This window comes from Halichoeres trimaculatus, unplaced genomic scaffold, assembly GCF_033239565.1.
Source record: "Halichoeres trimaculatus isolate MK-OKI-2021-1 unplaced genomic scaffold, fHalTri1.1 fHalTri1_scaffold_13, whole genome shotgun sequence".
NCBI classification, from domain to species: domain Eukaryota; kingdom Metazoa; phylum Chordata; class Actinopteri; order Labriformes; family Labridae; genus Halichoeres; species Halichoeres trimaculatus.
This window is the reverse complement of record NW_027437191.1, coordinates 16456728-16482593: the sequence shown is the minus strand read 5'-3', so window position 1 is coordinate 16482593 and position 25866 is coordinate 16456728. Positions and strand designations below refer to the sequence as shown.

General features: G+C 38.1%; 1 protein-coding gene across 1 annotated transcript; it reads left to right on the top strand.

Annotated features, from left to right (window-relative positions):
- Positions 1-902: 902 nt before the first annotated feature.
- On the top strand, positions 903-24766 carry stum (stum, mechanosensory transduction mediator homolog). The gene is made up of 4 exons (XM_074685858.1): positions 903-1245; positions 1465-1705; positions 17013-17195; positions 24732-24766. Exons 2-4 carry the CDS (start codon positions 1495-1497, stop codon positions 24764-24766), a joined length of 429 nt encoding a protein of 142 aa, XP_074541959.1. The 5' UTR covers positions 903-1245; positions 1465-1494.
- Positions 24767-25866: the final 1100 nt, after the last annotated feature.

Here is a 25866-nt window from a genome sequence, read left to right as displayed (position 1 = left end):
GCTCTTTGATACAAAGAACAATCAAGCTTCTTTCAGAGAAGACTGTGTGCCACCAGGAGAAATGTAGCTGCTGTCGCACGGTAAGTGATGTTTCTTTCGTCCAAGCAACGGTCTGCGGTGTTGTAGCTCCACCTCCCGAGATCGTATCTGTTTAGTCTGGCACCCCACGGAAGGGTGCCAAAAAAGTGGGACGGCTTGTCTTGGTCATTTGGCGACCTGTCCCGGGACCAGTCGGTGGAAACACCTGAAAAAACATGCCGTGCCGAGACGAACCAAACTGAACTGCTTGGTGGAAACAGGGCTTAAGACATTTGGGATTTAATTTGATTAGTGTCACATTTAAGACCTTTCTATTGTTGATACACTTGATTCCTATGAAGAAGACTCAAGGCTGCAAAAACTTCAAATATTCATAATGTTGACATCATTTGCGGTGTATGTTGGCTTCACTTTTGTGCAGCCACAGAAGATGGAGGCACGATGTCCATTGTTACATACATTCAATGTCTATATGTGCTCTACGTCTGACTTTGAATTCACAGTGAAAAGCTGGAAACCTTCTTGTATTACCATCAGGTACAAAATCCAACAAACAGAGACAGGTCATTATCTCTTTAGGTATAATTAAATAGTGAGCAAAATGTGTTCTCATAAAAAAGAATATTATCTTTTATATCAATTTTGGCAATATTTTACATGCCTTTTTCACCCCAGAAGAGTGGAATTAGCTGAGTCATTCAGTGCATCGTTCCCTTAATGGATTTAATAATGGCTTGCTGGATGTGATTTAATAATGACACCATGTAAACACTGGTGCACTGTTCCTTTAAACGCAGGAGAGGGAGGGGGAGGATAGAGCAAGAGGGAGACATAGTAGAGAGAAAAAAAGGAGATGTGTGCACTTTGTCTTGGAGGAGAGTGGGTTGAGTGTGATTTGATGGAAAGAAAGAAAAGTGACTTCTAGGATTCAGAGGAGCAGCATCTTTGAGTTTTTTTTCCTTTGGAGATAAAGAGCTGGGAGGAGGAGCTGCTAATTTCACATTCCTTCAGAGCATGCTGGATGTGGTAATAAAAGTGTAAGACAGTGTGGGCACTTTCCAGGATGATTCAACAGTGGGAGAAAAGATTTTTGTGATCAGAAATCTTGATTTACTGGAGATTATCTTCTTGACTGTACTTCAGCTGCGATTTAGGGAGGAAATTAAAGAACTGAGATAACTGTTCTCGGAGGAAAACTTTAAGCAGGTGAATTTTACTGTAGGGAGTTTTTAAAGTTGACTTTCAAAGAAATAGTGCAGAATAAATCTCTATATTTCTACTACAAAAAAATCTTGATGCTGCTGTTACTTGTATGTAAATATTAACAGTGGCCAAATATTTGCAACTTCCTTGTGACCATTTGATCCAGTTCTCACAGCCTACACCTGATCATCTGTGGTTAATTTACTCGTTTATCAAGTCTAGACTCAGGAACAAAGAGGACAAGAAAGAGAGATGGCACAGAAAGAGGGAGGAACAGAGCAGGGCTGTGTAAAGACTGGGGAAAACCTTGGAGCCAAAGCCAGCATGGCGGGTCCAACAGCGGGAGGAGGAGTGGTGGTGGAGGTGAGGGAAAAGAAGGGACCCCTGCGAGCTGCGATACCAACAATGCCTTTCCCTGTGGCTGTGATCTGTCTGTTTCTGAACACCTTCATACCTGGACTTGGTAAGTTGTAAATCACACTACCTTTGCATGCTTGTTTGAAACTAAACAAATCATTTTACTTTATAAGAAGATGAACCCCAAAAAAACAAAGTGAGGGGCAGAGAAGAGTAAACATGAAGCAGAGTTCACATGCAGAGTTTAAATTTAGAGAAACTTGAGACAGAGCAGTTAGTGATTGGTCGCATGCAAGCATGGGGGTTTATAGCCGAGGGTTTAAGTGAGCATGCCAGGAAATAAGATAAACAAACATGAAGGCAGGATGAATAAATAACACAGAGGGATGAAGAGTGACCATCCAAGTTGAATATAAAGTTTACAGGCAGTGAAAAATAAACTGTTCATTGCTCCTCCATAGAAAGAACCAGGACTCAATGAACAACACGCAGTTTTACGTTGGTCTGCATTAGAGTGTGCATTTTCCTGCCAGCGTGTAGTCATGTGTGATAGAGAAAAAGGTATAAGTGAGACACCCCGTGCTATAAAAAGATCATCAGGGTGTAGAAACACACTGTTCCAGTCTGCTAGGTGCTAACGCATGAATTACATGTGGTGAATAGATGTCACTCTGTTGGTATAGAGGCGCTGACATGGATCATTAGAGCATTATGGGTATTTACATCATCAGTGTAATGAGAGAGACAAAATCACAGCAGGTAGTGACATCATTATAGGCTGGGGAGGCTATTTTTAGATCATCAGCTGACAAAGTGGTTCTGATATGTCAACTTAATTACTTGTCAAGACTTTGAGAAGATGCGAAAGTGATATGAGGGAAAAAATGAGCTTGAGATTCACTTTTTCTCTGAAATTAGTAAATGAAAGGATACAATCAACGTAAGCATCAAAATTTACATTTAAGTTAAAACAGATTGTCCAGCTACAGCTGTTACCTTCTCTTGTTTTTGACACTGCTGTGCCAAGATTACTGTACTTCAGATTCTCCTGTACACACAAGAAACCGGGGGATTTCAAAGGCAGTTAGCACCCTCTGCTGTATGAAAATTGTATCACAGTCCATTTTTCATGTCACCAATTGGACCCACCCCACATGCGCTGACTTACTTTTGCACTCTTTAAAATGCCAGCTCAGATTTTGTGCTTTCCATGAGTCAAACCACTCATATTGTCAGATACTGATATTCAAAAATTGTACATCTTGTTGCTGATGGTTGATGCTGATGACTGTTTTACAGCAGCTAAAAACTCCTCACAGGAGCTTTAAAAAGGTATTCAAAAATCAGTGGTGACATTCTCAGCCATTGATTTTAATTTTTCATATCTATATCTATATCTATATCTATATCTATATCTATACACTAATGCCCTTCATTCAATGTGTTTTCATTGGCTTAAGATGCACACACTGTGCAGCATGACCTGTGTATATACTGTATATAGCTCCCCTCTTTGAACATGATAAAGCATGTGGAGCTGGACTGTACCATTCTACTGCTGAAGAGACACAGAAGTTACACAATAGGACTATGAGCATGCACATACATTTCAGAGCATACGCAGGCTTTCTGTCATCTCTGTTAGCGCAGTCAGGCAGTGACAGGCAACATAATCAAAAAGTGTTTTCCAGAAAAATCCAAAAAGGCAGCATCCTAAGAAGATATCATATAAAATGAATAAACTGATGCTCAATCAGGTGTGTTTTCTCTTCCCTGTTTTTCCCTTTTCTCTTACTTTTCAGCACATTCAGTATTTTCCGTGCTGAAACCATCCTGGTAAATGTCAAATCAATGTGTGTTTGAAAACGTTAAAAATACACAGCATGAGAAAACAAGGTCAGCGAACACTGTGACCCAAATAATCCTTCCTTCCCTCCCTTTTGGCCTAAAATTGTCCCTCACAGGATGCCTTAAAATTTGTCCTTGGCAAAGCATAAAAGCAATATCTCACCGGGTGTGTTTTCTCAGCGTTAGTGTGTGTTCGGTTTGCTCTGAGTGCCTTGACATTCTATTGAATAGCTGCGGCGAGTTGCCATAGCAACTGACTGAAGCAAACACAATGCACGTGTGTGTCTGAATGTGTGTCTGAGTGCACAAGTGTGTATCAATGCCATTTGGGTCTAATTTAGTATGGTTGGCAACAGCAGCTTGTTATATTCACCCTGCAGAAAAAAAAAAAAAAAAAATGTGTAATCGAATTTGGACAAAATCCAGGGGTGAACAGAATCTCCTGTAGACCCACAGGTGGATTTCTTACACACACACACAATACAATTTTACAAAGTCCGACAGCACCTGGCACCTTCTAAGGTGCTTGATTGCAGAAGAGAAAGAATTGTTTTCCAAATTTATTAAAGCTTCGATTAAAACTTAAGCACCCCTTGAGGACAAAGTTGTAACAGTTCAAGGACTACATTTTTGTGCAATTACAGGAAACAGACAAAATATTCAGTTTCTGCACTGGAGAAAATCAAAGTCTTATCAAGTGTTTTTGTCTTATTTTCAGTAGACAATGTCTTTTTTAGACTTAAAGGTCCCATATTGTGCAAAAATCACTTTATTAATTCTTTTGGTGAAATTTGTGGATTTTTGGCTTTCCTCCCAGCCCACAAAATGTTATATTTAATGACAAAATCTGTACTTAGTAGTGCTTGTGAATGTAAAATCCTGACCTAAAACAAGCTGTTTGGAATTTCCAGGATTGCCGACATCAGCGATTCCTTATTTCGACCAATCAGGACCAAGTCTGACCTGAGTGGTCGACCGGAGCAGATGGAAACAATGCTGCTGTGCTTGATTTATTGGGTTTTTGGACGAAAACATGTTACTACCATTACATGAAGACATCAATGATCGATATTAAACTGCAGAAAAGGAGCATAATATGGGACCTTTAAAGACAAAAATGAGGTCTGAATTGCTTGAAACAAGTAAAAATAATCTGCCAGTGGAACAAGAGAAAAGTTACTCGTATTAAGACATTATTTTAGTCTCAAGCAAATGTTCTAGTAAATCAGTCACAAATCAGAATAGTGTCCTCCTTTGAGGGCAAATGACTACTGTCAGAAATGATTATACTTAAGGCACAGCAGCCTGAGTTATGATTCTTCTCATTGTACAAACCTCAAAAAACTTGACAGTGCTTTACATTTAGAAACTTTCTTTTCATAAACAGTGAGACAAGATGCCTACACTGCAAAAACTGAAATCTTATCAAGTGTTTTTGTCTTATTTTCAGTAGAAAATTCCTTTTTAGACTCAATATGAGCCAAATTCACATGACCAATCCAGAAAAATGTCTTGTTTAAAGTTATTTAAGGACAAAAATGAGGTCTGAATTGCTCGTAACCAGTAAAAAAAAATCTGCAAATGGAACAAGAGAAAAGTTACTTGTAGTAAGACATTGTTCTAGTCTCAAGGAAATTTTCAAGCAATTTTTTCTTGTTCCATTGGCAGATTTTTTTACTGGTTACAAGCGATTCAAACCTCATTTTTGTACTCTGATAACTTGAAACAAGACATTTTTCTGGATTGATAAGTTGAAAGTGGCTCATATCGAGTATAATAAGACAATTGTTACTTAAAAAAGACAAAAACACTTGATAAGATTTAAGTTTTTTGCAGTGTAGTTAATGTAATTGGTATAAGCATCAGCTCAGGGTGAATACTGCTCTTATATTAGCATTATAGCAATTAAACAATGACTAGTTGCTCCTCCTATACCTCACTGCAACCACCTATCTTTGTTTTTTAATCTGTTCACAACAAAAAACAGTAAGAAACATTGTGTTTGTGGGACTGATGTGCTGGTACCTTATTTTTCAAAGAACAATAGCCAGGAGCAGCAGCGATAGCGAGCACAGAGGTACAGTACAGAGGTGGATGGACAGGAAGATGTTTAGAAGAGAGTAGTTTCCTTTAGGCAGGTTTTTCTTTTTAATTCTGGACAAGCTAGCTTGTCCCAGTGTTTAAGCTACTCTAAATGTTCGGCTCAAGCATCATGCTTGATGGATGAGCACAAGCTCACTGAACGAGCTAAATTACCATGGATGACCCACAATTAGTTAACTTATCATTGATTGATCCCAGAAAAAAGCACTTAATTTAACCCTTGTTGTCCTGGGGACCCTTAATGATATTCTTTGCCATCATGAAACAGAAAATTCCTTTTTTTTTTTTTTTTAACAAGGTCTAAATTCCCTAAACCCCCAAAAAGGGGAAAGCATGCTAATGGGTTGGATTGGGGTTAAAATAAAGGTGTAACAGAATTAATGATTTTTTCTTTAACTTTCAGTAATGCTTATGATAACAGTAAAACCGGGTAGAGTCATTTTGACCCCAGAGGAGTAAAGGTGTATGGCACACAGGACGACTTACAGAGGAAGAGAAGCTTAAACAGACTTAGTTGTCATTCTGTATGCAGTAGGTTTATGCAGAATAAAAGTTTGCCTTTTAAGACCACAGATTTACAGTATGAGAGTTAAAATGAAAAATGTGTGATAGTTGGCAGTTTTTGCTGACATTTCAATGCTAAACATGATTCATGTGTTGTATTGACTTCAAACAGAAAAGCAAACCTGAGAATGGGTCTAAAACAAACAAAAAATATATATTTTGTTCAGTGGCCTGTTTTGTCTTCATGAGCTCAGAGTGTGAGTGAACAGTGTGTGTGTGAGTGTGTGTGTGTGTTTTCCACCACACCCAGTATATTTAGTGACCTAGTGCTGCACTCAGAGCTCTACGGAGAGTTGGTGGATTCAATCTGACAAGCTTCCTCTCCTGGGTCCACTTCACATTAATCCCGCCTGACATTTCCCCAACAGAACCTTAGAGTGTCCTCACACTGTAATGAAGACAGAGTGTAAATCTATTATCAAGTCCAACTGAAGCTTTTAGTCCAGACAAATGTTATCAGAGCTGTCAGCTGTAAATAATTACATTATGTTTGAGTAAACATATCACTGCTCTCAGTATGTTATGATCTTTACCATAAGAGGATAGGAAAGGTTGAGGCGCAGATTTTTAACTGAATGTATGATTTAGCCCTCTGTGTATGTGTGCGAGTGTGTGGGTGGCAGGAGTCATATAATATTGCAGGCACTTGATCAGTTTCATGTTGACATCTTGCCTCCGGGTGTTTTCAAGTGTGTGTGAGCTGGGTGACTCCTATTTTATGAGGCCTTGTGAGGCTAATGTTGGCAGTTTGGGTTTGGGGACAAAGGATTTGTGGTTTGCTTATAGTGGGCCTATAAATGAACGCCTACTTACTGTATTTTGACTCCGACCAACTCTCCATTAGGCGTGCATATTGTGAACGTTTGAGGTTTATAAAAGCCTTTGTGCTGCAGAAACACGTCCATGCTGCTGAGTGAATTTCTGCGGCTGCTGAAAGGTGTTACCATGAAAAGTACTCATAGGTTAGATGTATCTCTCTGCGTTGTCTCCAACTGTCTTGATGTTGTTTTCAACCAGGAACTGTAGCACTAACCCCTTGTTGCTCATTAAAGTGCTCTATGGTATGAATTACATTTATATTGGCAGCCTTATATATTTGGATAATATAGGTCCCTGGTTCATGATTGACAGGGATATAATAAATCAAATAGCCAACAGCTGGTCAAATGTTGATGGGAGTGCAGTCTGTTTTCTTTTTCCTCAAGTGTGAAAAAAATATGGAAATATCTGTAAATATTTGAGTTCTGATGGTAAGTTACATACAATTAAAACACTAAAAGAAATTCCTCAACATGTTTGTGCGTAATGTTTATATTGTGTATTCTAGGGCACCTAGTTTGGCTAAAACAAGCATATTTCTGTTTGTATATGAGGTAAAGTAATATGAGGCTCTGACAAAACCTTTTTGTATAAAGTTTTTTAAATGCAAAACTAAACATTAAGTAGTTGTGTTAGTTATCATTAGAAGCACTTCCATGGCTCATTATGTACCATGTTTTGAACCCTTATGACAGCTTCTTAAGTGACTCTACTCTTAAAAACACAATCAGCTAGATACCACCCCAGTCTCTGTTTTGCTTTCGTACCAAAGATGGCAATATTAGATTACAAAAGCTCCAGGTTGATTTCCAGAGCAAACCAAAAAAAACCATTTTGATTTGACAGGAACTACTTTAAGGTTCAGAGACAAGATTTTGGTTTCATCAGGCACTAACATTTTTACACTGTCATGTACAGCAGTAGATGGGAACAAAGAAAACTTGCTTGAGTAGTTTACTTTTTACATTGTTTGAGTATCTGTTCTTTGCTTGAGTTTTTTTTCATCTGAAAAATACCTGACCTTTAACTACTTTATATTTGAAAAACAAATTTTGTACTTTTGACCTCACTACATTTCTATCAATGCTCTTAACTCAGCACACTTGCTCTGACGTCCCCTGGCGAGTGTTGCTGATTGATTTCTGCTGCTGAAGGATGGAACCATGTGAAGCAAACATTTGGCAATGATGTGAGAAAGGTTAGCTGTTTTTTCTTACAGATCAGGACGTTCATTTAGTGGCATTAACGATGGCTACAGCAGAAAAGGATGATGATTCTCAAGCTGAACACCCATGGTCACATCCTAAGCTCACGTTTGAAGTTTGTCAAATGAAGGATGATGTGCATTGTTTTAAATGTGCACTCTATTAACCATGCACAAACCTTATCTCAGCTGCAATATTTCACTGTCCACAATGTAAAAACTGCAATCTAAGTAAATGTTTCTCTGCCTTTTTTTTCTACTAGTTAATGACATCTTATTAGACTTAATATGTCAATTTTCTAAACATTAAAGAGCAAAAAATTACGGTGAACTGCTTAAAAAAGTAAGGAAAATCTGCCAATGGGGTACAAAATGTGCAAGTTTTTTGAAATAGGATTAGTGTGTCAATACAAAAAAAAAAACAAAAAAAAAACATTTTCTTTACCCCATATGCAGATTTTTTGGTCTTTACAAGCTCTTCAGGCAGGTTTTTTTAAAATATCTAAAGATAAGACTGGACTTTAGAGGTTAATGTGGCTCATCTCAAGATTAATAAGAGAATCTTCACTTCAAATTAGACAAACACTTGCCTTTAGTTCAGTTTCTGTAGCGCAACCTGTGACAGAGTGTGGAGGTATGAACCTTAACATATGTTTCATTCCAGATACACCATTGTCTGTTCTTTTATTAACTTATTTGCCATAAATATTCCATGGTATACTAGAGATCTGAATTATTGTTTTTGAAATAAATATAATGTAGCCACATCTATTCTTTACGATACTCTTACATTGTAAGACTCCAATGTTTAAAGAAAAGTACTTTAAATGCTTTCATTTTTCAAAAGCAATTCACATTAAGTAATTATTTGACTCAGAAAAGTTTAATAATATTGGGGTAATATTTGACCAGCAATATCTTTACTTTAACATGTGAACTTTAGTCAATGTGTTTTCTCCATAGACTGTATAAAACATAGATGTAGTCTTGCCAACTTCACCCGTCTGTTCCTGAAAAGGAAAACGTTATACAGCAGCCATATTGGTAGTGGCAAGGGCTTTGCCTACAGCCATGGGGCGCCTGTCGGTCGTGTGACCCTCAGCTGTGCCTCTTATTGGGGGAGCTTGTGATCTTAATATCCTCTGAATGGCCGAGTTAGAAAAAAATTCACCCCCCGCACAGTGGGTGCCGATAGTAAAATTAGCGACTCAGGCAGGAGATGTTTTTTGAACCAGGCTGTAAAAAGGTTAATTTCTGCTTTGAAAATGGCTTTTTTTTGGCTTGGTGTGTATGTGACTTCCCGTACTTCCGGAGCCAGCCTCAAGCAAACACTCAAGAAACAGCAGATTTTAGCACTTCCGCATTGTCTCATATTCTTAGACCGTTATCATTCTGATAACAGGATTTCCTGAAAGAGATACATCAACTTGCTACCATCGAAACCAGCTGTTCCCCTTTGTTGAATTTCTTTACTCAGTGAAATCTAATTCATAATTTTCCTTTCCTTTTCCAAAACTTCCTGAGAATAACTTTCTCTCTCGTCTTTCACTTTCACTCTTTGCTCTTCCCCTGGTTCTCTTCTCTCTCTTCATGTCTCTTTCTTTGTCTCTTTCTGTCTTTTACACACTTAACACACCATCATTAACCTCCCACACGACCAGTGGGTGCTTTGTAGAGTTCTCTGTGTAATTATAGTCATCAGTCTGGGTAATATCCAGGCGCACACACATTATTTCCCACATTCGCTTCATACAGGGAATCCAAGAGCTTCTCACAAATGGGGGATTGTTAAAGAAGATTCCTGGAAACGAGGCGTTTAAGATTTATTAAAGCCTTTTAATTGCAATGGAGGATTGTTCAGCTCATATATCTGTTCAATTTAATATCCAACTGAGCACATTCATTCACACTGAGACGGATGATTGATCCTGGTCAGATTAAAGAGCCAACAGCTTTAAAACCTCCAATTGAGAATCTGTTTAATTTTGGGGTCATGAATCTTGAAATTAAAAGATTTCTGTCTTTTTCAGACGTTCCACTGAACATTTAAAAGCCAATGGAAAAAAGGGGAAAGTGATAGGAAAATGAAAAAGCACTGCCAAAACATCAGCTGCGCTTCACCATTTTTTTTTTTTTCAAATTGACTACAGATCAAATGAAACCATGCAATATGGCACAAGAATTTGCAAACGAATAGAGCTTTTTGCATTTTCCCGCTTCTAGTATGTCCATCACCCTTTTTATTACTGTTGTTATTTAAAGCAGGCCAGTATTGAGCTCAAACAAGTTTAAAAACTAAAAACAAGAGGCTTACTTTGTTGCAACAAGCAGCAAAAGGGGTTTTCCAAAGCCGGGGAAGAAGTCACGCTGAGCCATGTCAGCTGTTGATGTGCATCACATGGTATGTTCTCCACTGAACCACAAGAGAACATCTTGTAGCTTAATGATGAGGATATGTGCTGATAACAAACAGCAGAGAGATAAAGCGATCTCTAAGTGACTGGTAAGCAGTGAAATAAGCAAACACCAATACAAACACCTGGCTGTGAACTGTGCTCAAGTCTTGAGGTCTGCAGCGTTGACTACAAATAACTATGGACGACACGCCACAACCTTCTCCTGCTATTACAAAATGCTACATTTCTGTGACTGTTGATTTCATTGACATGATACGCACAGTAGCAATCTAACCGCTGTCACTCATCAGCAAAAGAGATTCTTGTTTTGGTTTGAAGCTTATCTGGGATAGATCCAGGAGCCACATTTTTAAATAGAGTTGTCAATCATGATGTCCCATCTCTCGTAGAGAAAACTACAAGAGATTTGGTGTTCCCAGAGGCAAAGTGGAACCTCCCATATCTTCTTCTGTACTTTTATAAATTGTTTTTTATGGCACAACAATCTCATCCTGCTTCTTACACCAACCACATGTATCACTGTGAATTAATATTTGCAGTGGGAAATGTACAAAAAGGAGTTAAACTTTCCTTTGCTGCAAAGTGACTCATTCGTCAGCTTCCCTCTCACAGCCTTCAGAGGCATAATAAATCCAATCACAGAATTTTTACATCTTTTTGCTAATGATTTTGTTGGACTGTGCAGGGCAACAGGAGCTTCTGGCATCAAACTTAACCAAAGAAATGAACACTTTTACTTAGACCAGCATGATAAGAACAAACAATGATGACAGAAGCTGCAAGAGAAAAATTTAGTTTGCGTTTTTGATAATTTTCTAGTTTAATCTATACCTTATCTGTTCAAAAAAGAGGAGATGAAATACTATATATTTATATATATAACCTCTATTGGTGTCAACATTGGGAGTTCTAAAAGTTTTGGTTTCACTTTTTGGAGAGTTGTTGTGTTGTCCAGCTTTTTTATTCCCCCTGGGGTCACTTCTGATAGAGTATACTGTACATAACCTACATTTGATGAATGTTTCTAAATTTGTTGTCAAATATAAAAACTGAACACATCCATCGTGTTTGAATCCTGTTTCATATTCAAAAGATGGAGGTGATGTGTTACCATTCAGCCACCAGCTCGCTGTCAATCATGGCTCATGTGTGGAGGTGGGCAGCTCCACCAGCAGCCAGAGCATCTGCTGGTGGGCGTGTCCTCTGTGACCTGAACATTTCTCTGTCTGATCAGAACATGTCAGCTGTGGTTGGATCTGATTTTAGCTCGATGCTGCTGCTCTTTCTGTCGGTTGCTTTGAAATGAGCAGAGCACTAAAGCTTGAAATGGAAAAGCAAATATCTATTTCATCTCTTGTACTACACATGGTAACACTGACTCTTTTTCCCTTACTTTTCCAGGGCTGGTTACTATTCTTGGATTGAGCTTGAGCCACAGTTTGACTTTATGGAATTTGTTCCAGATAGCGCCAGAGCAGGCCATGTGAAAGTAAACACTTTTAATCTACAGTCAGATTTGTCAAAGATTATGAGACAAGTAGAGTCAATATCTGGTTTGTACATGTTTTTTTTAGACAGACTCCCTACGGCATGGCTTTCATACTTTTGCTAATTTATAGTAAACCAGGAAAGGAAATGAAAATAGAGAGTGTAAAGAAATGTAGCCCCAGAGAAACAAGGTCCAGCTGGCAGCCTGGCAAGGTTTTGTCCCCGCCTCCACCTGGCTGTCTTTCTCTGTTCTTCAGATTCTTCTGATGTGACAAGAAATGGGGCCAGCAGGGAGAAAAGGGCAGAGGTCATGATGCACACATTGCCCACAAGGAATGTCTTGTGTCACACTCGGTGTTTCCTCTTTTCTACTTTACATTTGCAAAAGGACAGAAAAAGCCTGCAGTGAGTGAGACTACACATCAGCTGTTTCTATCATCTAATAAACGGTTTATCAACAACATCTGCTACCTCTGTGAGGATGACACTAGTCATCTGTATTTGTAAGGCAACATCAGGTTTTTCTAACATCGTTGAACAAAAAAAATAAGAACAAAAACAAACAGAAGTAATTAACTTTACCACAATCTGTCTTACAGTCTGTTTACGATTTCAAATGGTGTCACTCACACTGTGCTGTGACATAAAACATATCTGAAAAACAGCTGATTGTAAAAAAAAAAAAATTCTTACTAGACTTAATAATTGTCACATTCTCACGACAAGTCTAGAAAAAAAAACAAATTTAAAGATACAAGATGCTAAGAAATAGGCCTGGGTTACAATTATAGGGTAAAAATATGTCAATCAAATAAGAAAGATTTACAGAAGAGGCTCAAATGCAGCGCTTAAGGTCCAACATCTGCATTTTTTCTACACATGTTGCTCATTTTTTAAACTGTTTCCTATTTATTATAGGTTTTAAGGCAGATTAATTATTTACTTATTTATGAAATAAGATTTTATTGTTCTGTATGTTGCTGGACCCTGGGTAATCCTTTCCATACCTTCATGTTTGTAACATGTTTTTGAATGGCAATAAACTGAACCTTGACAGGTCTAGTTTATTGGAATAAGGATATTTTCTGAATTCAAGAAACTTTAGAAAAGTAAATTTTTTAAATTCCATTCACAGATTTTCAGGCTTTAAGGATTTTCATTTGAGTTGTAGTATTTTAATATATGAAACTATTATGTACTTGCCAGGCGAATGTAGCCCATGTAGCCCCTTTGCACACCCGACGAGTATTTTTCTTGCAAATATTTCGCATGTTTTTTTTTTTTGTTTTTTTTTAAACCTTCTGTTTTTCAATGTGAGCTTTCTCACCAGCAACGTTTCTTCGCTGAGCGAAATTGCGGCTTTTATTTTTTTAGACCAAGGTCTATTTTTCCAAAGTTTCGCTTGCGACGAATACACATCTGACCAATCAAAACACTCGTCACATACCAAAACATTCAACATTGATTGTGTTTGTGTCCCAGCACCCAGTTCTTTACGACAAAATACATAAAAACTACAAAGACAACAATTACAAAGACATTGTTGTGGAATAGCTGTGGAGATCAAATACAGTGCCTCCAAATTTTTCGCGATTTCAAGCCATTGATTTGCGTCCCTGTTAGGGATGGGAACCTTTCACATTTGAAACGATACAGTACAGACGCCCGGTACCTGGCAATCGGTACCGGTACTTAATGGTACCAATTTTCGGTACTTTTTTGTGTTTATGTGGTAAAACATATAAATTTGTTTATTAATAAAATATACATTTTTTTCAATTTAACATGCTAATTCTTCCATATATAACCTTGCAATGCTGTGTTCATGTCCAGCAAGGAAAGTCGCCTACTCTTCCACTCCCTTACAGTCACAAAGATGCATTCAGGTACCTAAACATGGTACCTTTTGATTTTACATGAATTGGTACCTGGTACTTTTTAAAAGAATTTGGTCGGTACCAATAAAAGTACCTAATTCTGTACCCATCCCTAGTCCCTGTTGGTGTGCAAAGGGTTTAAGAAATTCTTGCTATCAATGAGACCGAACGCGAAGTTTTGACTTTCTGTATTTCTTTCAAATTAACTGCTTGATGAAGTGTGTGGTCTGTGGAAGTTTGGAGCTCATGTCCAACCAATCTAGAATTAAACAAAAGAGGTTTAACATCAGAGCTCCACACATCTGTAGTAAAGCTCATTAGAATATAGAATACAAGTTTTGAGTCTGCTCATGTGTGTTTACACACACTCTGTTTACTTCAGGAGAGGCAGTCTAAAAAATATTTACACGATGCCAAACTGTGCCTTTGTTCCCAAAGTTTAACCAGGCATTCAAAAACACCTTTTTCAATGACTTGCAGGTGCTGCTAGTCTAAAAGAATGACTTTCTTCTTTCACTGCTGAGGAAGTTTCCCATGTTTCTGAAGCTGGCAAAGTGAAATTAGCTGTGTAGCAGAATAGGACACAGCTATTTAAGCATCATGCCAAGGAAAGCAACCAGTTTTATGGAGCAAATTACTTGTTTTGTCACTCTTATTTGTTTGGTAAAACTGGTTGGTTTCCCTGGCATGATGCTTGATTAGTTGTGTCATATTCTGTTATGTTCCCAGCATCCCTGCAGCCAGTTTGTCCGTGAGTCAATGCAGAATAACCACACAGAGGACACACAGAGGACACAGCAGGTAGATTTCAATAGGGGAATGACTGAATGTGTTAAGTTGTAAGAAGTAGATTCAAGATGCGGAAATGTAAAATCATGTCATTTATATCCTGCTCCTGAGGGGATGTAGTTATGGGAACATCCAGTAATGAAGTAATCTGATTTGTCTGCTTCTATGAGCGATACACACAGAGCAGAGACACACACAGAGCAGTATCACCCACAGTGAACTGGAAAGGTCTCCAGATGACAGGAGAAAGAGGGGTATTGGATTTCAATCAGGCATACAAGGATTGTCCTCAGACGTAATCCTGTTTTCAGCCCTGTGAATGAGAGCATCAATGTCTGCCTCTTTTCAGCTCTTTTCTAAAGCCTAGATGGACTACTGCCAAATAACCCCCAGCTGTGTTCACCATAGATCTGCCACTCTCAGCTGGATTGAGTCAAGCAGCTCTTTGCCTTTCTGTGATTAACCTGTTGAGATCTTAAAACTCAGCAGAGCTTCATTTTTTTGTGATACTTTCATCCTGACTAGTGCAATTCAGAAATGTAATATAATGAAGCACATTGTTTTCCAAAGTTGCTCTGCAGTCTTTGATGCCTTGAGGCTTTTTTTCTGTTTAACAAGACATACCATGCAATCCTCTGAAAGGGAATGAGATGAAAGTTCCTGTTACATATGTTTATTGGCTGATCAAACTGATAGACAGCATTGAGTTGTCCATCTGATTTCTGTCAGGATGCCACAAAATGTCTACATTTAAATAAAAAGAAAGATGATAGAACCTTTTTCTCAACCTTTCCTTATCACATTGCTTTCTTTATATACAAAGAGAATCAGACAACTAATATAATTATTATTATTATTATTTGACAGCTGCCGTAACAAAACCATTCTTAAGATTTTAACAATTATTTTGACTGAATCAGATTTGTAACAGAGTCTCTGTTTGGAGGACAGCTAAAGATAAATACTGACAGGTCATAGCATCAAGAGAAATAGCAGGGATTGGCTAAAGTAGTAGTTAGCCTCTAATCTTAGAGTAATCTCAAGAAGACATCAAGTACTGTGCAGAGTCTTTAAAGAAATATATGAATGAATTTATTTCCTGTTTTTTGTCTTTTTTTGGTTTTGTTTTATTGTCTGTTTTTTTCTTTGTTACTTATATTCTCAAAGCCAAATTGCCAATTTCTTGAGTCTTCATGATAGTAAAATTTTGAGGTTTTAAGAAGAGCTGCACGATTATTGCAATCGCAATGTCAGCACATGCAATTAAGTAATCGCAAAAGAGGTTATCGCAATCGCAATGTCAGCACACATGTAATTCTGATTTTTATTCCGAAAATTGTCCACCTAATCGCAAATCGCAACTTTTCCCCAAATCGTGCAGCACTAGTTTTAAGTGAGAAATCTTATGATGGATTATTTGAGACAATTTAAAAAAAAGATAATGGGATTGAATTAAAACAATGGCAAGAATCAAACTGTAAATCTTCAAGACTTAAGTAGTACATTTGGGCATATGACCATAGACAGATCACAAGAGCAGCCTGCAACTGCCTGATCTAAAATATGTGACGTATCACGTGTCAAAAATCTTAAACACTTTTAGCAAGTTCTAACAGGCTTTATTAAAATGCTGAACCCCTTGCTAAACAGTAGCATGTTCAGTGAGTGAGGTATAAGCTGACATCATATAGTTGAAAAGCTGTTTGTTAAGGGCTGTTGGGTCATGTTTATAGCTAAGACAAGATCATGTCTCTTCTGGTTTATTTCACTGTAAAGTATCTGCTGTCCTTGAAAAGAATGTAAACTCTCTAGAGTCTTTGTGTCATGCTGGCCTAAACACAGCATGGAGACAAATTTTGTGTTTTTCAAGCAGAGAGGCCAAAAAGAGCCAATGTACAGAATAAAAGCAGTGAATGTGAGCTTTGTAGTAAACACCAACTTAACAGATGGTTTTTGGATGTGGGGGCTGTGTAAATCACTTCACTGAAAGTGTTTTCTTATTTTTCAGTTTCCTTTGTTATCTGTGCATGTGTTGTGTGTGAGTATATTTCATATTCATGTGTGCAGCAGTGTAATCAAGAGTGAAGATGGAAAATCAGATGGGCTACATGGAAAAAAACTTTAAGAATGTTCCACTTTCTGTTTAAATCTTTAAAGTAGTAAACAAACACTCACAAATCTGTGTTGAATAATACTTCTTAAACTCTACAGCACATTTCCCAAAGACTCAGGCAACAAGTTTGGTTTTGTTGTTGTTCATAGTTTTTTCAGTCACAGGAAGTCACGCCTCTCTCTGTCTCACAGGTACGTTCATCTCTGCGTTCACGGTGCTGTGTGGAGCTCGCAGCGATCTGATCTCAGAGCGAGGGCTTTGCTGTGTGTTCTGGCTCAACGTGGCGGCGGCGCTCATCCAGATACTGACAGCTGTCATCATGGTGGGATGGATAATGAGCATCTTCTGGGGAATGGACATGGTTATCCTCGCAAGTCAGTACTCAAAGAGCTGTTTTCAGTCTTTCTGTCTGAGTCTTTTCCACTGCTCTCTTTTCAGTTTACGCCTCATCTCCTTTATGTTTGCGCTCTCTCTTAAAAAAAAAAATTCCTTCCTCTGGGTTTTGAAAAAGTCTGTGTTTACATGTCGGCTCAAAACTGACTAAAAATGCCAACACTTGGGAAGTACCAACACTGCTGTGCGAATGGAGCTGTGACCTTACAACATTCAGAGGAACCATGAAGCGCTCATTTACAAGCCAACAAAAGAGGTTGTGTTTTATAAATGTCCCTCTCTGGGACTGTTACAAAAGGCTGCACAAAATGATTAGTCTGTATTACTAAGTGTCCAAACCTTAAATACAGGTTCCTGTCTATTGGAAATTTTTAATCATAGAGAGGCTCTCAGATTGTTATTTGGCAGAAATAAATCTAGGTCAGGGTTATCACTAGTTTTAAACACAACCCAAATAGAGTCACCACAGCTGATAGATACTGTGAAAATAGGTCAGTGAAACTTAACTTCACTTTCAGTGGCCTATTTGTGAGTTTTCCTACACATGATATTTGAAGTTCACTTCCAAATTTAGATACCTGTGTTCTGCTTGGAGGATAAATGTTGTGCTCTCCCATATTTTAAACATGTATCTAAAGTATCAATGCTGGATATTCAAACTGACATGATTCTCAAAAAGACCAGATCTTTTTAACATCACTTTTCTTTGTTCAAGCAACGTTTTACCAAATAAAACATGACAAGGTAATGTGCTGTCATTTGAAATGTGATAACAAGAAAACTTTGCAAGTTTGTACCATAGTTTCGTGACTTTTAATAGTGAAAGATACCGTAATAGATAACAGTGAATCTTGGTAATGTCCTGCCAGTGCTCATCTTTCAAGCAGAGCTAATATCAACTCACTCTTCATTTTACTGATAGACTCTCAATTTTGAACAGACCACTGCAGAATAACTGCTGCATGTGGGTTGGACAGTTTAGCCTGTGTTTGAGCCTTTAGTCCATCATCACTACAAAACCAATCCAAGAAATGGTTTTCAGCAAAGAAAAACACAGAAATCTGTTCTCACTAGGCCTGTCACGATAACAAATTTTGCTAGATGATAATATTCCAAAATATTATTGCTGATAAACAATATTATTGTCAATATAATTTTGATTTTTTTTTTCCATTTTTTCATTGATGTAATTATAATAAATGGGATAATAAAGTGAGTACACCATATCAAAAGCAAGAAACTTTAATTTAGATAGACTTTAAATAAGAGTATTTAACTGTAATTAAAAGGTCAGGATCTTTAAAATGAAATAAATTAAACAAAAAATATGATAAATTTAACAAACAAGAAAGAGAAAAAAAATACAATGAAAATGAAATGGACTCTCTTAGAAAATAACACGTCAATGAAAATAATTAATACTAATCAAAAACAATAAAACATAGACCCTGTCTCTAAAGACAAAATGAAACTCCAAAAAAAAACAACAATAAAAACATTTTTAACATTTCTGGCTTTCAACTGTATAGAAGGGCTGCATTTCTTTGGCAATGTAGCTGTCTTTGAGCGCCCACCATTTGGCGCTTTTATTTCTATCAACTTTGCCGACCAAAAGCCTCAGTAAGAGCAGATTGTCAATGAACAAGGCTTCGCTGCACCACCCTCTTCTTCTTCGTCGCCACTATTTTCAAACAAATGCAACATATCAACTCGTTGGTGTTCATGAGCTCACACTTTGTTCATTCTGATAAAAAACAAAATATTCCCACACTGGGACTGTGGCAGGCGGCTTAAGAACTGTATCTTTCGTGCCATCACTCATATTAGCGTGTGTTTCCTCCTTTCCCCTCAGGACGCTCGCTTCAGCTGTCTCTGTGTGTATGCGCAAGCAGCCCCGTCTTCACCCCAAAGATCGCATTTTTGACAGTTGCTCACTCCGCTATAAATCCGCTATAGAACCTATGCACCCCGATGTTAGGAAAGATAGACGTAGTGAGCCATCTTCTCATTCAGCCTCTTTGGTCGAAGGAGAGGAGGAAAACAAACATGCATGCACGTGTCAGTTTATCGGGGCTAGCAAACTTACCAAGGACATTTTTATTCATCGTTCAGTTAATCGATTTATTGATTATCGTGACAGGCCTAGTTCTCACTGATAAACTTTGTCAGCTAGCGTAGTGTAGTCACAGAGACTTTGATGTGCCAATTCGGATCAATCTGATCCTTTCCAACCCTATCAGGATGCTGAGAAATATTATTTAGAAACAATTCATTCAGCGCTAACAATCTCATTTTAAATTGTGGATTACAGTCAGACATATATCTAGAAGAGAGACTTTTTCAACATCACATCACATAAATGTTCAACCCCCTACATGTTCTTATGTTGTATAAACCCCTGATGTGTCTGTAAATACATCTTTAACAGATACAGCAAGAGATCTTTACAAAATCTTTGCGAGACTTGCTGAAATGATGAGGTCATCTTATAGGGATCTCTTCACTGGTTTTGGACGTGTTAGGGGGATGGGGCTTCAACACCAAGGTCTACTTCAACAGGCCTCCAGAGGGCTGGCTTATCAGGGGGAAGGGGTTCTGTGGAGTGGGGAGCCTTAAGACAGACAGAGGCTAAAACATGGGTTTTCTAAAACACCATTGCAAAAAAAGATGAGATTCATGAGCTGCTCTGTGGGGTAATACGACTTAAGTCTGATAGAAGCTGCTGCTATTACACTCTGCACAACTATTTTTCCAAAAAATATCTGTCTCATGGAATAAAAAAAAAGACTCAGTAAATAGAGAAAGCATAAATGGATGCAGTAGAAAACAACTGTGTATTTTTACCTCCCTCCCTGTCAGAAAGTAGTCTTCTCCTCTGGCAATGATGCATGAACAAGTGCCGACACAACACACAGGAAAGTGCACGTGCACACACACTCCTTGTTCTCTCATTGCACAGACGCTGCCTTTGAATTACCACAGCTCCGTCTCTTGTGTGTGCATGAGTGTGACTCTGTGAGGTAATTGCTGCCTGCGTGTGCAACCAAATGTTAGAACACACATGCCAGCGAGTATCTGTGTTGGTGTGTAAGGTGCAGTAATTGTGTATGTGTGGGAGGGAGCAGCCCCCTGGTGGGTTTTTGTTCACTGCTCCCGCTGTTGCTCAGGCCTCTGGGCATACACCTCATTTAACTGTTGCTGCTAAAACCCATACGCCTGTTAGCGCACACTGCTACAAGCGTGATGAATATTCAAAGTGAACACTAAGGCCATACTCTCGGGGTAAAAGCATGCATGCTGTTTGCCTCACAGATAAATTATTATTCAACAGTTGATCAGCTCAATACATGCTCATGCTGCTTTGGGAGATGAGCTCATACTGAGTTATTCCTTTTCTCCACGCAGGGAACCACTTTGATATTTTACAGTTTAATCAATTTTCTCCTGCTCTCATTAATGAGTCTGTATACTCAGTTTATTTATCTCTATCTTTGATAAAAAGATCCCTCTATCTTTCTCTTTGCCGTACACTGCTCCCTCCATCTTTCTAATGATCATTGTATTACTCTGCTCACATGGATCGCCTTACTCTTGCGTCTCTTTCTGCCTTTAATGATTGCTTCTGTTTGATCCATCCCTGCTCCCTCTCTGTCTCTATCTCTTTCTCATTATTCCTCCCACTCTCTGCCCGCCTCCCGTCTCCCTCTCTGTTTCAGTTCCTTCATCAGCTCATATTCCTTTTACTCATCGTTGTGTTTTCTGCTCATTGATTCAACAAAATAGGGTTGTGTTCCTGTACTTAGGTTCATTTGATCCTATAAACTATGTGAGTTAATGATCCTGTTGAACATTTTCTCTTTTATTGCAAAGCTACGATAAATCTGCGCAATAATCATGTTTCATTCAGTCAATTTCTGTGTTCATATTTAATGGATGTTAAAGAGTGAAGCTCAATTTTTTCAACCCTAACCAAATCTCATGTTTTTTTTTCTCCTCCCTTCGCTTTCTTGCTTCATGAACCAAAGTTTCTGATGGTAAGTGTTCCTCTCGTACACACTCATTAACACAAAGAGGATATGTTAAAAAGCCAGTTCCATTAAATGTCATTCAGATGTTAATAAACCAAACTAAATAAATAAAATTCACAAGAAAAGAAATGCTTTCAGAAACATTATTCAGACCCTTCTCGTGATCTCTGGGCCAGTAAGACGTCATTCAAAACCTGATAAACTCAAGCTTTGTTCTTGACATTCAAAACATTGCCTTACTGTCTAGCGACCAGGCCCATGTGCAGGTCCAGCCATTAGGGATGAAAACAGACCTTTGTGCAAATGGTGAAAAAAAAAGTGGTAAAGCGATTAGCATTATGCATAAGCCAGGTTAATGCCCCAACAAAGCATTTAATTTAATAATGGTAGACCCCACCATTATATGCACCAGTGACAGAATCACTGCATCTGTGAGGCTGTTAAAAGGCGGACATTGTGCTTATGTGTTAATATCTAAGATGAAATATGCAGATACAATGGGGTATTAAGGGATCTAACGAATCCTTTGGAAAAGGATGTCCAGCTATACAGCAAATGTAGATTTAGGAAACACAATGGTTGTGTCCGAAATCATTCACTCATTCCCTACTCACTACTCACTATATAGTGAATTAGATGTAGTGGACTATATAGTCCAATCAATCAGCCAAATTAAAACAACATTTCGGACACTACTCGCTCACTGGCCAGCTGCTGACAGTGACGCAATTACTCTCGTGTAGCTCACAGACGGCTGGGGATTTACAGTTCTAATTTTTCTCAAACACTGCAAAACAGTATTTATTTCAGTCATAACTAGTATTATACTTGTATTTTCCGCAATAGCCAAATATAATAGAAATACTTATTACACATAATTTTTTAAATAAATAAACCATATATTTGTGCAGCAACTCGTGCTGTATTTGAGAATTACAAGGTCCAGTGAATGCATCTCCCGCTATTGCTGGTTTAGCGGCTAACGTTAGGGATGCACAATATTATCGGCGCAATATTGTTATCGGCTGATAAAAGCTTAAAAACACGTTTATCGGTATCAGCAGATATGAAAATTTCTGCCGATAGGCACAGTCAAGAAGGTGCTATTCAGATAGGATTATTATTATTTTCCATCTGAAAAATAAGGTCCTTAAATAAAATGTAGCACTTCATTTATTTGCACTGCAAAGCTCTGTCTGTCACCAGGTTGTTACAGTAGCTCTAAAATAATCAAATGCAACTTGGTTATGTTTAAAAATGCATTGTACATTTAAAGTTCATGTGATCTAAGGAAATTATTTTTCTGTATTTCAATACTGAATGTGTTGAGTTTGAAAAAATAATACATTTCTTATTAATGATAAAATCAAATGTTTTTTGTCTTGTTTTATGTGTTTCTTAAACAAATAAGACCGTCACAATAAGAGTAACATATAGATTCCAGTACAGGATAGACTTAGCTTTCTTTACGGTGAAAAAAACGAACAAACTTGTGATTATCAGTATCGGCCAAAAGGGGTTTTGATATAAAAATCCAATATCGTGCATTCCTAGCAAACGTCTGTGTTGTTTGTTTCTTTGCTCAAAGTTGTGAGCGTTAAACAGAGAGCTAAGTGTTTTTCTCTGACAGTTTTTAAATTTGTTTAATGTTATCTGTAATCAGTAATCACGTAATCAGCCATTTCTTCTGTTTGAAACCGCAATGCATGATGGTATATTTTGCTCATATAGTGAGCATTGCTAATACACTACTTTTCAAAATGCATTGTAGAATACATTGAGTGGACTATATAGTGAATGACCATGCTCACCCAGATTTCGGACAGCACTACAAAATGGTGTATTCACTATATTGTGAATAGGGAGTGATTCCGGTCGCAGCCAACATTTTTCGGTTAACAGATGAGATAAAGGAGGCAACTGAAGTCTCAAACCAGCAAGGCTCACTGCCATCAGTTTTGCAAGTCTGCTTGGCTCTTCCCTTTTATGCTCCTCGGTCCTTCAAAAATGTATGTTGTGAAATGTTAAGGGTTTATCAAACAGCTGCTTGTAGAGTTATTCATTGAGCAATTGGGGCAATGCTGTGGTGCCTGTTCCACCTAGCAGTTTCCATATTGCTTGGGCTCAGAAACACCACACACACCCTGTTCAAGATCCTCAGCCAATATTCCCTTTCTCTTTCTCTTTCTCTTTAATGATTGGCCAGCTGATAACAGCTGTTTAATTCTATGTTCTTGTAATAAATGTCCATTTCTTCAAATGTTTTCTTGATCTTTTCTCAGTCACCCTGTTACCACTTCCGTGTTTATGCATAGGGCATGCACAGTTCAAATTTGTTGGAAAATGGTTTTCCAGGAGATTCCCCAGACATATGACGTTCTGCTCCTGTCTTACTTTCAAGGTTCATTGAGTTAACTTGCTAATTATTTGTAGCCCTGCATGCGGCTAACATAATGACCAAATGAGCCGTTCCATACAGTAACATTAAGACTAATGGTCCTGTTTGTGTAATGAATGGACTTGCATATGAACCACAGCTTTTAACAGGCTGTTGTCTCTTTTACTGACCCCTACTGGCAATGTAGTTTGTTGCTTCTCCAAGCATCGCTGGCTGGATTTTCAGAATCAGGACACATGGCAATAATTAGGATGAACAATTTAGTTTTTTGAGTAAAAGTACCTTGAAGTAAAGTTCAAGAACTTCTGGTCAGAAAGAGTCTAAAGAAGCAGGGATGAGGGGGCTGTGAGTCTCCAAGTGAATAGTTACAACAAGCCTGCCTATGAGTCAACTCTACCACTAAGAGTCTGTTCAGAGTCATGGCCGTGTGGAACATAAAGAGGGGGAACACATTCGGCATCATCTTTGAAAATGTTAGCCAAGCTAATTATTTAAAGATAACTGAAATAAAGATCAGCCAGTCTTCCTCAACTCAGGCTTCATTATATGTTGTTAACAGTCTATAAACAATAACCAGACATGAAAGAAGTCTTGGCCCAGGTGTGATCTCCTTTAAACATGAGTTTGAGATCAATCAGGACTTCTTTTGATGTTTAAGTCGATTTATCAAACACACGAGAGGACACCAGTCCCAGACAGCTCCCTGCTAATCCTGAACAGACCAAACGCAAAGTGTCTTTCCGCATTGTTATAGTTCATCATTTTTCCAAAAACTTTGGCCTGTTATTTAGAGGAGTGTCTATTCAGTTTCTAATGAAGTTTAAGCCTCTCATCTGCTGCCCCGGGGAAGATGGGATCATACCTAAGCTCTGAAAGACTGTGCTTGAAACACTGCCTCCTGATTGCATCCTCCATCTCCTTTTTTGGCTGATCTAAAGCAGCCATCACCACAAAGTTTCATAAACTGTTTAGTAATTTTATGAGCTAATTAAAGTCCTCCTAAGCGTAGCTATAAAGCCTCATTTCCAGATTTTGAGAGGTTTTTCTCTGAGTAATCTTTTCTTCACTTCCACTATCCTCTTTTTCCTCAGGCTACAGAGACCAGGGTCTTCCTCAGGATGTCTGAGCGTGGACGCCTCCCTGACGCTTCATGGTGACCTTTACCATAGTGATGACCTGTAGATGTCTGTTTTTTTTAAACGCTGGAGGACAGAGAGGAGACATGAAAATGTATGAACCACAACGCAAAAGAAAGAGGGAAGGAAAACTCCTTAGGACACAAGCGTCTGGTTGGTTGATCACAAGCAGATTTTAAATTTGGAGGAGAAGAAACAGTACTGCAGAAAAGAGACTTAAACTACATTTTCAAGAAAAAAAACAGATGTGAAAAAAAGTGTTTTGTATTTTGTTTTGTGAACATTTTGGTGATTTTTTTGTAATATTATTTGGTGGAGTTGACAAAAAAATAAGTCGTTCATCTTGTACCTTGTAGACTACTTGTTTTCTTCATGTCAGGACGGAGTGGAAGAAAACAAGAGGATCAAATGTTGGGATGACTGTCTAAGAAAATGAAGATCCTCACTTTGTCGTTTTATTGGTAGATTTTATAGGATGATGGAAACTCAACGGTAAGGTTTCTTTTCACTTCAGTCATGCATAACACACCCTGGGGCTTAAAACAGCAGTTAGGAAAATCAGTCAAACCAGATTATCACTGCCCTGAACAGGCTTTTAGTGAGTCTCAGTTTCACTGTAAATAGTCACTTGGTTTTTCTCTAGTTTACTAAATGGAATAAATCTGACAGAGCAAAATTTACTGACTGGTAGCAGTCAATGGACCAACATTTTGCGAATTATATACTGATAAGGATTTGGAGACCGATAGCGATGACATCGGATTACAGTAAGACGTATTTAAGTTGATGCTAATTGGCTCATGTAACAGAATGTTGAGTGAACTTTCCAGGTTGAATTATTGATTATTGGCCAATGTCCTGACAACATGAATTTCAAGTCTTTAGGGTCACTTCATTTGAGCCACTGATTGTAAATTCACAACACCTCAAATTTGTGACTTTCCTTTTGAATTTCATCCTGTGAGGAATCTCTATCAGAACACAACTTATGGAGAGTTCAATTTTCAAGCAGTGTCCTTTAGAATTTCACTTGATATTTAAGATAAAGGGCTTAGATAAAGATAAGTTGATCTGAACAATCTGTAACATC